This window comes from Cryptomeria japonica, chromosome 6, assembly GCF_030272615.1.
Source record: "Cryptomeria japonica chromosome 6, Sugi_1.0, whole genome shotgun sequence".
Classification (NCBI taxonomy): Eukaryota; Viridiplantae; Streptophyta; class Pinopsida; order Cupressales; family Cupressaceae; genus Cryptomeria; species Cryptomeria japonica.
The window spans coordinates 461919717-461934322 of NC_081410.1; the positions used below are offsets into that span (position 1 = coordinate 461919717).

Here is a 14606-nt window from a genome sequence, read left to right on the forward strand (position 1 = left end):
CTTCAAAAACCTAACAATAAGAGCCATTAGAGCTTTTTATGAAAACACCCATCTAGACATTCTTCCACAGTTCAATAAATAACAAACAATATGGCAGATAGTAAATATGGTTTTGATTATTATAAAAAATTTAGTTAGTCATAATGGTTTTTTTATGTACTTTAAACTAGTCAAAGTGAACTCACTGATTCCTCACTATAGGATGTTTAAGAGTATATATTGATAAATAAGAAACATGAAAACTTCGACAAAAATTTATTATAGTAGATTATTTCAACAATGTATATTTTTCAGAAAAAAACCAGTCATGTTTAGACTAATAAAAACGGGAAGGTGATTTTGCTCCTTTTACAAATACAACTACAAACAGCGATAAGGACAAGAAGATTAGTACATGAATGCATAACCATCTAGACACACAAGAAAAGAATCCTAATATTTTCTCCGATCTAAAAGCTATTTTATAAAAATGGTTGAATCAATATGAATTTATGAAATCCAGCAAGCATACCGGGTGAGTAATCCCGTACCGCAGCACAGCATTCCGAATTGCATCTAGATCCTTCTCATTGTCAAATTTAGCAGAATGTACCCCCACAACAGCAATCTGCCAGGTTGCAAATATAAGCTATTAGTCACGCACTGAAGTTTGTCATTTCTACAAGAAGTATAAAACAAACGAAATTATACAAAGGAGTTGAATTAATGAATCAACTTGAAGAAAACAACAGACTGACTACAAGAGAAATCAATAACACAATTTCAAAGGAAAGGTTTTCAGCCTTTCAATCAGAGGGTTTGAATCCCTTATAAATCTTGTAAGTGTTGAGTAAAATATTCTTAATAGTATTTAAGAGCCATCGAATTGTTGCTTGTGCTATTGATCAGATTTGAATTTATGCCAATAAAATCATAGGTTGGTAATATCTTATATTTCAGCCTGGACTCCACCATGAATCATTTATCTGAAATGTTTTATAAAACTATTTGACATTTTAGTTTGTCTCTTTCCAACACAAAGTAAAACAGCAAATACAGTAGAACTGTTCTTCAGATTTTGCAAGGAAAGTTCCCTAAGATTTAACTATGTCACCTATCCCTAGAAGATTGCACTACGTTGTGGAGATGTTTAAACCATGTCAAAGCAAAGCTTAGTTGAGCTCACTTGAAATTGTCCATTGTCTTGCATTCCTAGCATTAGCATAGCATTCCTAAACCTTACTCCCTTTTTCATTTTTTTTTATCAAAGACCAGTAGAAGTAGAAGAGAGCGATATTGCAACATAATTCGAAGAACGTCATTCCATTGAGCTTGAATTGAATCTAAAGAACAACTTCATAAGTCCCCTCGCAAGTACAGCAAATCACATCATACCATTGAAGCTATCCAACACGTCAAGACCTGACATCAGGAATCTTGGAGTCGTCTCAAGTGATCCTTCTTGCTAATCTTTAGCATTTGAGAAGTCTTTGTTCAAGAGAGGATAGAGTATTCAATACTTTAAATTCTGCGTTCAATAGTGCATAAAAACAGCCATCCCTGATTATCTTCATTTATTCCTCATGTGTCCTATTTTGTGTATTTTAGATTGGATTCAATATTAAATAAAAATCTTCCATGATTCTCAATGACTCCCTCCGTCCTACATTTTCATATCTTTTGGATGGTTATGTTCAAGGGTCACACTAATTCATAGGAATCATTTCCCAAGAGTCATATCTCTTAATTGTATCCCTTTTGCAATGAATTGCTTGACCTTTAGTAAGAAACACTTTAATTAAATGAATAGAATATTAATGTTTTATTATCTTCCTTTAATGATAATATTAATTATGGTCGCATAGCTTCCTCAGTGAATCTTTTCCTCTAGATGCACATTCTGGTTGCTTGTCTCAGCGATTTTTAAGCCCTACATAATATGATTTATCATTTCTAGAGCAATTGATTAGTTTACTTGTACTTTTGTCGGCTAATAAAGAATGGCCATTTCACCTTCACCTCCTTTTAAAGGTGCAATAGATTTCTCTAGAAGAATATTTAACGTCTTTTGAAGCTTCTAGAAGAAACACTTATTTAATGAAGTCTTTGAAAACTGCTCATTTGTTTCCATATCAATGCCAAAAGTGGTCACTTTCAAATCAGGCATTCTAGTCCAGATTGATGAAGACAATCCAGAACCTAGTAGTGATGTGTGTAAAACATGATCCAAAGACTCAAGTTTGTCCTTTGAAGATAAAGACGCCTCCTCCAAATGCTGCTCAAAAGTATCCACACTCTTGTCAAATTGTGATGAATGATCATGTGGAAAAAGAACAAGAGGATCCAAAGGTTCCTCCACAACAATTGAAAAAGTATCAGCTCCATCAAAGAGAACATGAATGTCAAGAATAGTGTCTTCCAAATCTGAAATATGAGGCTCTACAAACAAATCTGCATTGTCTGCCAAGAAGTCATACCAAGTAGCTATATCTGGAAGACGATGTCTATCCTACTACATTCAATCACAAGTAGCCATGAATGTAGCAACACGAGTATCCTCAAAAGAAAAAGTAGATGAAGGTGATGGAATGCATGGCTCAAGAACTAGATCACATGTGAGAATCCTCAAGTTCAAGTAACCAAAGTTCTCAAAATCAAAGTTCGCATTAGGAGTGTAATCAATAGCAAAAGGATCAAAACCATCATTAGGTGCAAAATCTGAAAAGGTGTATAACCGAGATGCATGATCAACCATCCCAATAGCAATTATCTCTATATTCTCAAGTCCTAAATCAAGTGCAAAGCCCAAAATATTCCTTGGTCCACCATGGGTAATCTAATAATTGGAAATAAGATTGTTTGACAAATGACGTACACATAAAAGAACATTGAAAGTGCCATCCACAATATCAACAAAACCTTTCCCAAATACAGTCATGTAAGTGATGTTAAAAATCAAAATAGGTGACATAAAAAAGGGCTCAAAATAAGAGAACATAGACTGTGAGGAAGCCATATGGTAAGGAGTTCCAAAATCTAGGAGCCATCTCCTTGATCCAAGACCTATAGAAGCACAAAGAGCTTTACCTTTTGATTTACCTTCCCTAATAGTATGACCTTTTTTTTAATCAAATTCTGACGATTTTGGATTTTTAGAACTAGGAGAAGAAGCTAAATCAACCACTTCAGAAGGAAAATTGATTTTGTTCTTCTCAAGAAGATGTTTTAGTTCATCAATATTCTTCTTATAACAAGAATGTTCTTCATGTCCAGTTCTCTTGCAATATACTCAAGTGGGCTTCTCCTTCTTAGATGATTCTTCTTTGAAAAAAATTTAGAGTCTACTTTAGAAGTAGATGAAGATTGATCTGAATCTTTCTTTTTATCTCCTTGGTCCTTTTGTTTCTTGTTTTTCTTATTATTTCCTTGTTTTGCAGCCAAAGCATGAGACTTAGAAAATTTAACAGTGCCCATTTGAATCAATTTATCTTGCTCCTTTGTGAGATCAGCAGCGAACTCACCTAAAGAAGACTTACTGAATACTTTTTCTAAGGCTCTTTTCATTGCATGAAACATAGAAACAAACACTACATAATTTGGACAAAGTTTTGGAAGAATACTTAAAATCAACCGTTAGTCATCCTTCTTAATTCTAAATTGCTCCAACTGCAATCTTATAGCATTTAACTTACTAAAGAAATCCTGAATGCTGTCAAGATTGCAAGGACTCAACCCAAAATGAGCTCCTTCTTCAATGAATGGGCTCTCAAATTATCGTGTTACCAAAGAGAGTGTTCAAACTTCAAAGTATTCCACACTTCATTTGGTCATTTTGTAGACAATATGAAAGTGTAAACCAGGAGATATAGAAATGCATAAGGTGCCAAAAGCTTCATCACATTTGTTGAACCATTTAGGCTTTTCTTCATTAGCTGTAGGCTCCTTATCAATACACATTGTTATTCTATACAATTTTAACTTTCTTAAGTGAGGTTCCATTTCATTTTTCAAGTCAAAGTAATTGTAAGTTGTGAACTTGTTAGTAGAGGAACTGTTCTATCCATTTTAGATTGTTGTTGCAGTGTAAGAGAATGGAAGAAGGAAAACACACAGACACCCGCTCTTTTCATTCAATGAAGAACCCCCTAGCAAAAAGAGAGATTTGGCACTTTGTAAATCAGTGCATTTAGAACGCTAGAGTTGTTTTCAAGAGTTTTACAATGTCCAAAATGGACTCAAATATAAAGTAAAAAAATATCTCTAAATGAGAACTTCAAAATAGCACTAATGTGTAGTGCTCAGAAAAATGTTCACTTTCAAAACAAGAAACACCTCGATCTGAAGTCGTATGTGAAAGTTATAACAGTTTGAAGTTCAAAAAATGAGGACTGTTACATTTGATAAGAAAACTGATTTTTTGGAAAATCAGGATCACCTAATCAAACAATGATCACACCACTGAAAAGAGTGTGATTTTACCCCAAATAAAAAAATTGTGCTAAATAACACCTCCGTATGACCAAGCTATGGCCTTCCAAAGATTAGGAGCAAAATGTAAAACTTCATTGTGTCACCGCCAAGTTTGGTGTAACTGGGGTCAAATTTGGAGAAACTATCAAATTTAGGAACTTGCTAGTCAGTTTGTACCTTCACCAAGTTTAGTTTGTTTCCAGCTAAAACTAGTTATCACCAAAATTAAGTAAACAGTGTAATCTCCCCTCTCTAGGCATGAATAATTTGGGTCATTAGCCTATTGTTTTTCCCCGTAGGCTAATGCATATGGATAAGGGAAACTTTGGGATATTTATTAATTGAATGCAAAGTGTAATAAAGGCTAATGTTTTAATTTTTTAAATTAGTGCATTTAATTATTTTATTATTTGACTTTGACCGTGGTGCCCAAATAAGTGATTAATGATATATTTTTTAATTTGTCCTAAGTTCTAATGTTTTTGGGCATGTGCTATCTTCAGAGTCATAAGGATTTTTATAAAGTCATTTTAGCCTATGTTGAGCGGTGAATTGGGTCAAGTCAAAATAAAATAATTCCCTCTCTATTGAAGTGAAGTAGTGGGAGCTTAGAAATTAATTGATTTTTCTATCTTTGGCAAGAGTGGGAAAAAAAGAGGAATAAGAAACTTGGTGATTCTTTTATTCATTCATCCCTGTGCATGAGAAAAGAGGAGTTTAGCAGGTTTTTGAGTTGCAGAGCTCTGGGAGAGCATTTTGTTCTTAGAGGACATTATCTTTGGGTGTGGGAGATTACCCCAGGATGGTGGATTAATTGTCTCACACAGGCAATATTTGGGCATTAATTTTCAGAAATTTTGGCGAGGCTTTCTTGATGTTATGATCTGATATTTTCAGGGAATAATGAAAATATTTTTGGTGTTTTGATAGAATCTACAGTGGATTCTTAGATGCATTTGGCAATACTAAAGGGGTCGAATTTTGATAAGGAACCATATTTTTCTACCTTAACTTTTCAAGAAAAATCAGAAAATGGACAGCTCGAATCATTTGATTTGAGCAGAGGTGGGAAGCAATTTTTTTGGGCACTATTTCATTCATCTACCAGCATCTGGGTGCTACTTTCTTCACTGACTTTTTGGTGGGTTTGAAAAGATTTTAATTTTTGGGGCTAAGTCATGTTTTTTCCAGCAATATGTCTCTGTTCTGGATATATCCTGAGTCTGACTTATTTTCTATAGAAAACTATTGAAATGTTAGATATATAAAGATTAGGCACCATATTCCTTGTGTTCAATTGCTGCAGAAGATTAATACTGGGCCGCCTCTGGTTGAATGTTCTGGGTAACATTAGGGTGATTTTCTATTTGAGCAGACATTTGATGATTGGAAGTTGATCATAAATCCAATTTTCTGAGTTCTGAGAATTGTCCTGTAGCTTATATTTGTAACAAAAAATATCTGGGCACATTTAGCTACAATTTGGGTAGTTTGGACCTTGTTTCCATTGCCTCTACATGCACAGAAAGCTACAGCAGTAAACCAAGAGACATGTTTCCTTTTTCGCTGCATTAGAAAGGAAGATCTTCATGATTAATACTCCATCTTGTCCTACTGCTGCTGTTGACAAGAGATTTTGTAATCAAAAGTGCAAATTTTTTATGATTCATCAATTTTCAATGCTTTGCAATTGCACCAATTCTGTGGAAGCTTTCAATAAGGTACTTTGAAATGTTGTTTGAATCTTTATGCTTCTCCTACTTGCAATCTTGAGTTTCCTGTCTCATAAATTTTGAAATGATCAAAGATCGAATGTATTCTCTGTCTTTCAATACCTGCAAAAGAAAACTCATTCAAACTGGCAAAAACACATTGACATTTATATACCAAATACAATCCCGTTTGGCAAGAAACTCTATAACATTGGCAATCAAGATTGAAAAATTTTGGGGGGTTAAATTGTACAAACGGGTAGAATAACCACTAAATATAGCAGGTTAGGGCACACAAACGGTCAAACCAAGGAAGGCAGTGCTGCAAATTTGATTTTTATTTTTTAAATTGTAAAAGGAATATTAAAAGTGGTTTAGCGGATCAAGCCACACCCAGAACACTATCAAGGGGTCTACGAACTATATTGTTGTCCTCATTTTTGTTTCCCAAAAATGAAGGACCACTACATGAAATTTTTGTGAAAAATGAAAAAAAATTACTCTATGGCATGCTTCCCGAGGCAGAATTTCGACTAATCCTTGGATTGGCTTAATCCTCGAACTACGTTTTGAATTTCATCAAATTCTGGGTTCGTTTGCTATGTCTTTCTTTCAAATTCGGGTTTTAAAATCCCGACAGTAGGTGGAGAATTTTCTTCAAACTGCAAGTTTTAATGATATTCATTGTTTTGGTCTTTGTAGGGGAATTTTCAGTTTATTAAATGTGCACTTTTATTTAAAAATGTTACTTGTAATTTGTTTTAAATTTCCCCTTTCTTTGTTTTATCATTTTTATTGTTTTTGGTCTTGTTTAGTTAAAATAGGGATTTTTTGGCTAGATTACAAGTAAACTTGCAGTTTGGTCTAAAAACTCCTACTTTAATGGTTTTTACATGTAAGCGGGATTTTAAATCCCCATTACATATGTGCAAGCAAGTATAACTTGTTGTAGGGATTTTATTTCTCTTTTACAAGTAAATAAAACTTGCATTTCTCTCCAAAAAACCCGATTTTATGCATAAAGTGCATTTTTGACATTTTTTTAAACTTGCAGTTTGTTCCAAAAAACCCGAATTTGCTTTGTTAGTGAAAAAGTGAAAAATAAAACTTGCTATTTGGCTAAAAAAACCCGATTTTGGCTTAGTAAATGAAAAAGTGAAAATAAAACTTGTTTTTGTCTCCCAAAAACCCGATTTTCACATGCAAGTGTAAATTCGAACTTGCATTTCTTTCCCAAAAACCCGAATTGCAAGGAAAAACGGTTTTTGAAGATTTCAAGGCAGATTTTTGTGGAGATCTTCTAGGAAGAAGAGGCGTTTTGGTTTCTACCCTATTTTCATGCATTCTTGGACACTTTTCACGCCACATGGAGGTTATTTTTACTGGTTTTTCGCACTAAATCAGCAACCATGTTTTTTTTAAATGCCACATTTTGGTGGACCAAATCTCCACGAAGTTGCAGTCTCCTAGTTTCTTTTTGCCTTTCATGCCAAGGCGTTGAGGGTTAAAGAGGTTCCAAGCATTTTCCAAACCACACTACACTCATTTGCTGCCACGTTTTTTATATAAAACGTTTTTTTCCAAAACGTGGCAAGGGTTTGGTATTGTGGTTGGTCTCTTTTTATTGGTTTAGCTTCTTCATTCCAAAGATTGTTGCATTTTTGGAGAAGCATTTTCAGTTTGAACAAAGGTATGTTCTCTTTCCTTTCTTTTCTTCATTTTATTATTTTCTTGTTTTCTTAGTTGCATTTTTTGAAATATGTTGTTCTTCCCCCAAAAATCGGTTTTTATGAGAGAAATCTTCTCCTTGATATGCAATTTTTGAATTGCATTGTTCTTCCCAAAATTCCCTCTTTACTTGTATTCGGGATTTTTAATCCCAATTACAAGTTCGCTGGAAATTCTTGTTCTTCCCTTACGGTTAAGGAATTTAACCATTTTTGGTTAAAATTTCAGGTTGAAAAGTGTGAAATACCCCTCCCTTTCAAATTCGGGTTTTAAAAACCAGATTACATGTTGAAGAGTTCTTCCCATTTTCATGAAAATGACATTCCCGGATTTTCCCATTTCTATTCATTTATGTTTCCCATATCCGTACTTTTCATTTCCATTATTTTCCGCAAGTCAAAATCTCATTTTCCATCCATTTCTCCATTTGAAAATTTACAAGTGTACTTGCATTCGGGTTTCAAAACCCCGATTGCATGTATCTTCTTTCCAACTTGTATACCTGCGAAAATTTCCCCAAGATCCGAAATTGGTCAAAGTCAAGATTTTCCCATTTCCATATATTTCCCCTCTTCCTCTCACAAAAATCATGAAGTTCAAGAATCAAAGTTTTTCCCATTTGGAGAAGGAAGAATGATATTTGCAGCTGACTATGATGTTGCCTTAACTCTTTTAAGTCTTCATCAGAGTATTTCAGGTTCACAATCAATGTCAGATTTGTCGGCATCCCCAGCTCCAAAGAAAATGAAATATAAATATGACAAGTATCAGAATGAGGTAGCACCTTCCCAGGTTTCTTCTCCTTTGGATCGCATCAGAGACACGGAAATAAAGCACGTTGACATGTCAGAATTCGTCAAAAGGGTAGAAGATCCACAGGATAATAACTAGCAGTGGCTGTTGGACAGCCATATCCACCAGGCATCATCTTTCTCGGTGGCTGCCCTAGAACCTGAGTTCGTTCTTGCCTGCGCCCATCATTTTGACAAAGAGTCAAGAGCCATCAGAAATGATGATGGCGAAGCTATAATCCGTCTTGATGCAGATACGATCGAGAAGGTCTTCAAAATACCTCATGCACCTGTTTATATGGAAATCTCCAAAGAAAGTGCAGCAGAGTATTATGTGAAGAGGGAAAAAGATTGCAAGCGACACATCAATAGGTGGATCCAAGAGCCACGAGCCTCCTTCTCAAGGTGGGCAAAGTTGTACCGCTACGATTTCAAATGGGAGATAGGAGACACCATAACTCTTCTCAACAGAATGATGGGCCTTGAGCATTCCAATGTCTTTGAGCCATGGATGTACCAGTTCATCATGTTCATACGGCAGTCTCATCACATTTCATGGGGAGAAGTCATCAATGATGCCTTGTGCAAACAACTTGCAGCAGTTCCTATCACTATGACCTTCTTCATGAATTCATATTTGGTATATTTGGCAGCATCACTTAGACACTTTCCAGGTCTTTCTACCAAGGGTATTTCAGTTATCCCAGTTTGGGAGTATTATACCAGTTGTCATTGAAACCCAGCAAACTGCATTTCAGAAAAGTCCAAGATGCATTCTTCGAGTATTTCATGTGTCAGTTTGATAGAAATCTCAAGAACAAGAAAGTATCAGATGAGGCATGGGATAAGGTGTGCGAGTATGGATGTTTGTTTCTGCAGTTTCCCACCTTCACCTATATGAGGATCGGATGCTATGGTGGTCAACCATATATGCTTCCCAGATACCCAACTGATAAGATCATTTTTATGGAGTTGGGAAGACAAATCATGGCTGTCCACACTTTTCAGTCTGCTAAACACAAGGTTGGAATGGGGATCTCTACCACAAACCCATTGAAAATTGGCCACTATTCCCTTGTCACGTCTATGAAGGCTAAGGCCATGGAGACTGAATTGCAGGAAATCAAGCTCAAAAGGTTTAAACCTAGAGCTGATTTTGATTATAGGGGTATGAAGGAGAAGATCAAGAAATCTTTTGTGCACGTGCATCGCATTGAGGACATCTGGGTAGATCTCCGCACAGAAGACGAAGTTCTAAAAGTGGATTAGTGCAGGCTCACTGTTGAGCAAATTGTTGATTTGAACTTAGTGGATATCCCACAAGGGATGATTGATGATGGGCACATACTTGATCCTGAATACATTTCACGAAGGGTTGAGGAAGATCCACTTCCTTTGATCCAATGGTCGCACAAAGAGTGCATATCCATCCTTGAGAGATTTCAGCCTATCTTGGCCAACACCAACACATGGCTGAAAAGTAATGTTGTTAGACTCATAAAAATCAAGGTTGGTAAAGAAGATGATTCTACGGGGCCTCTTGGACGTAAGTCTGAGATTCAGGTTGACAACAAAGAGGGTGCATCATCTTCAGGCACAAGGATCAAGTTGCGAGTCAGTCGTGCAGTAGTGCTTCCTCCTGAGGAGACGACAATTCATGGGAAGGAAAAATTACAATTCCATGTTCAGGTGATTGATCTGGATAATCTACAAGAGGGGCAGCAATCTGATGATGCTCCTAAGTCTCCAGTTTCAGACTCGCCTCATGAGATCATTCCTCCAGTTTCCATTGAGACGCCTCTTTCTCCTCCTGATTTGCTTGTGGATGAGTCTCCTCAAAATGCTATTCCCATTTCAGCATACGAGCCATCTCCTAATCCTCAACAAGAGAGTGTGTTGGAAGTTCCTGAGGATATTCCTACTTGTATCCAGTTATCAGAAATTGATACTTCCACTTCTAGTTTTGAAGAATTCATGAGGCAATCTTCATGCCAATTGGTAACTGAAAACCGTGGTCACTGTCCAAACAGATGTTCCTCCCAGGATGACCACGGTGATTCAAACAGAAACTGCTTCTCCTTTGCCTACGGCTGCTACTGGAGGGGAGTTGATGACTTTGTCTCCATGGCTTAGTTCTTTTACCCCGAAAAGGAAGAAGCAAGAAATCTCACCTGATGCCCTCGACTATCAGCAACTGAAACAGTCTAGATCCAAAGTTGCTAAGAAGGCCAAGACTATCTCCAGAGTAACTGTTGACAGCAACAAGATGAAGGTAGCTGAAATTGTGGAACCTATTGCAGATAAGCCACTTGAAGAAATGTGAGCTGCCGATTATAAGGTTACAAGGATAGAGTTGGGAAAACAGACCCATAAGGTCATTAAACATGATGCTCGGTTTTATGTTGCTTAGTTGGTGCAAAGGTGTGATGAGCTTCTAGCAAAGAAAGACAAGCTAGAAGATGAAAACCGACAACTTATGGCAGTCGTTCATAAAATTACAAAACCTGCTGCTGAAGGGAGTAACTCCATAGGTTCTTCTGGTTCCCAAAAATCAATTCGTGGAGTGGAAAGGGTTGCTCAAAAGGTACAAGCACTAGATTACTGGGTTGATCAGCTTCATGATCTATGTGCAAGGTAATGAAAGACATTTTTCAGATGATGTCTAAGTTAGAGGCCATTGAGGAGAAACTGGATCAGACTTCTGATACTTTCAAAAAGAATCTGGAAAGTGTTGAAGAAAGTTTGACAATCTGGCGTTCCATGCCCCAACAACAGCTGAGTGTTCTACAGGAGCACGCCATCATCTCTTCCAGGGTCATGTACTTGGAATTTGAAGAGCTCCTGGAAAACAAGGCCCTTGTTCTTAAATCCCTCATTGAGGAGATTGGTGATGCAAAGAGATTCCGGGGTGAAGTTTTCCGAGATATTGTCTCACATTGTGAAAGGGCCTCTTGCAACATAGTAAGTCAGGATGGAGAGCTGATTCCAGAAGAAGAAGTTCTCGCTGATTTACAGATGAAGATTCATAATGAATGGAGGAGCGAACAATTCACGGCCGCTTCAATTCAGACATTGATGAAACACCAAGCCTTTCTGCATGAAATCCACTCTATCCTGGATAAAAACAATTCTGCGCTCCTCTGGTGTCATGACACTATTGTGAAGACCATGGTTGTTGCCAAGAACACCCATGAACCAAATCCCGAGGAACTACAAACGAGCATCCAAAAATTTCAAAGATGTGTCTTCACAAAATTCAACTTAAATGTTTTTCAACACTTAGTTGAATTTTCCCTCTTTTGTAATCCTTAGTTGTAATTTTGTTTTGACAAGTTACATGTAAAAGTATTTTTTGTAAAATACAAGTTACACATTACTTGCACTTTTGTAATTACATGTAAGGCAACTACAAGTTGTGTCTGATTAGGACTGTAGTTGGAATAAGTCTTAGTTAGTTAATGAAGTCTTAGTTAGTTATTGAATAAGTCTTGGTGGTTGAGGGAATCTCTCAAGTTAGTTATGATCCTCCCACCTTTTTCTCAAGGCTCCTCTTCTATAAATACTTGAGGGGTCTATTGTAATATTTATCTTTTTGGAAAGCAAGTAAAAACTCTGCCAAATTTACAGCAAGAAGTCTTTGAGCTTATGTATGTGAATTGAAAGTTTTTGAAGAATAATAAAGAAGGATTACTCAAGTTTTGAGTCTTTGAGCTACATGTTTGAGTTTGAATCTTTTTATTTCTTCCATGCAAAGTGTTTCTAAAAGGAGCTTAGTCTAATCTGATTTGAAGTCTTTGAGCTACAAGTAGAGAAGATTAATTAAAATAGGAAAATCTCTAGAAGGAGCAGCAAGTCTTTGAGCTTGCGTCTATTCTTGAGGAAAAATTATTGTTTGATAAGAAATAGCAGCAAGTCTTTGAGCTTGCATTAGGTCTTGTCTTTGTGTTGAAAGAATAGATTATTCCAGTCTTTGAGCTGTTATCTTTTATTCGTTGTAAAATTTAGTATAGCAAAGGGTAGATAGGACTTCACATAATCAAATCTTTGAGCTTGATATTGCTGTCTCGTCCTGAAGGAAGTGACGGAAGTCTTTGCACTTTCAGGAAACTTCATTTCCTTTCTCTCATTTCACTTGAAAGTAGTTTCTGTTGTTCATATTCAATCGCTATCCTTTTCTGTGAAGAGAAAAGGATATTGTCTTTCGAAAAGAAAAAAAAAAGGAAAGATTGTTGTCCCATCATATTTTATTTTCAAAGTTGTAGCTAGATAGGGGGAGCCTTCCCTTAATTAGAAGAGTTTTTACTCGTGTGTTGTGGTTGAAACCACAATTTTGTATATTTCCCTAAGTGTACAAAATTTTCAACCAACATATATCAAAAGCACGGCCTATACCAAGCATGGTACCCGCTGGTGTGGGGTCGAATAAAGTGCAACATAAACTATCGGTACCCTTTGGTATTATACTTTTTTTCATATATTTATTTTTTCAACTTTTAATTTTAGAACTTTACAAATATTTAGAAACTTTTTCATATATAAAAAAATTTGTGAATTTCTTCTTTTGAATGCAGAAAATTAAAAAGAAAAATGATCATGTTGTACCTTGTGCAGGTGTACTGTATCGCTCGCCTACTAGGAAAGTTTGCCTCAAATTTGACTCTTTTGAAAATTGACAATTTAATAGTCAATATTATGGTTTAGGGGCCTTCAGACACGATCACAAGGTTCCTTTGGCCTCAAAATGTCCAGAAAGTACAGCTAACCTCTAGATATAGCTATGAAACCTCTACTTCAAACCTTCATAGGTTTCACCTCCGATGTCTGATTTGGACAAAATAAAAGGCGATTATGACTTTCTTGGCTGTTGTGAACTCAATGGTGAGCTCAAGTTTTCTCGAAGAGGCTCCCAAAATATCTACACTAAAAAAGTAATAGAAAGGAAACCAAGAAATCACAATCTTTATCAAGATATTTTTATTTTCCAAGTCATCATTAGATGCAAGAGAAGCGCATACTTTGCTTTCAAGAATGAAATAGTTCTAGACTTCCTCAAAAACTGCTAACCAACAACTCATAACCAGCTCTGATACCTTGTTAGAATTAGTTGTGAAGCCACCCAAGATCAAAATGTTTGAAGGAGACCAAGAATTTTGAAACTCAAAGATAAACAAACTCAGCAATTCCTTAGGACTGAACTAGCACTCACGAACAAGTGAACAAGTGGACTAGCCAAGGGAGAGGTGAGTGTTGTTTACATAGAAAAATAGTGTAGTATTCCCCTTTATTTTTTTTATTTTTAACATAGCAAGATTCACCCGTTAAGGTTAGAGTAATCAAACTTGCGCAGAAAGTAAATGCTGAAAGTAACCCTTTCACTTTCTGATCACCGAGAGCCCAGTATGTGAGGGTGAAACCCTAATTTCCCTCAACCCTAATTTCCCAAGGGGATCGTTAGCTCAAATAACTGCTGGAAATGAAATCTCAAATATAATACTGGGCGGCGAGCCAACCCCTTGCGCTTATCTAACGGGTGTAAGAATTTCTACAGCAGTATGGCGGTTGAACCAGACAATTAGAAGATTACAACTAAAAGAACAACAATCACTCGACCACTTATGCAGCGGGAAGACTAGAAATGAAATTACAATCAACTCAACTGCTTATTCGGCGGGAGGACAGTGTTACAATAGATAATAAGGCGGCAAGCAGTGGGACAAGAGCAACAATACAGGTATATAGCTGTTAGTACTATTAATCAACTTTACAATGCAAACATGGGTTACAAAATTATTAGAATCACTGTCCAAACTAGGCGGCGAGGCCAACCTCCTCCACTTATGCAGTGGGACAGCAGAAAGCCAAAATGTTGTTGTTAGTACTACTAACCAGCATTACAATGAATATAGAATTTGCCAACCAGGTGCTG

At 36.3% G+C, this 14606-nt stretch overlaps 1 protein-coding gene across 6 annotated transcripts in view; it reads right to left on the minus strand.

Annotated features, from left to right (window-relative positions):
- Positions 1-14606, minus strand: part of LOC131050980 (protein SUPPRESSOR OF QUENCHING 1, chloroplastic) — a 381968-nt gene that overhangs the window by 244976 nt on the left and 122386 nt on the right. For all 6 annotated transcript variants that reach the window (XR_009358237.1, XR_009358236.1, XM_059207434.1 and 3 more), the window contains one exon: positions 512-607. Coding sequence is in view for 4 of the 6 variants with exons in the window: in XM_059207434.1 (XP_059063417.1) it covers positions 512-607 (96 nt within the window). In the remaining 2 variants the exon portion in view is untranslated. The remainder of the gene's footprint in view (positions 1-511; positions 608-14606) is intronic.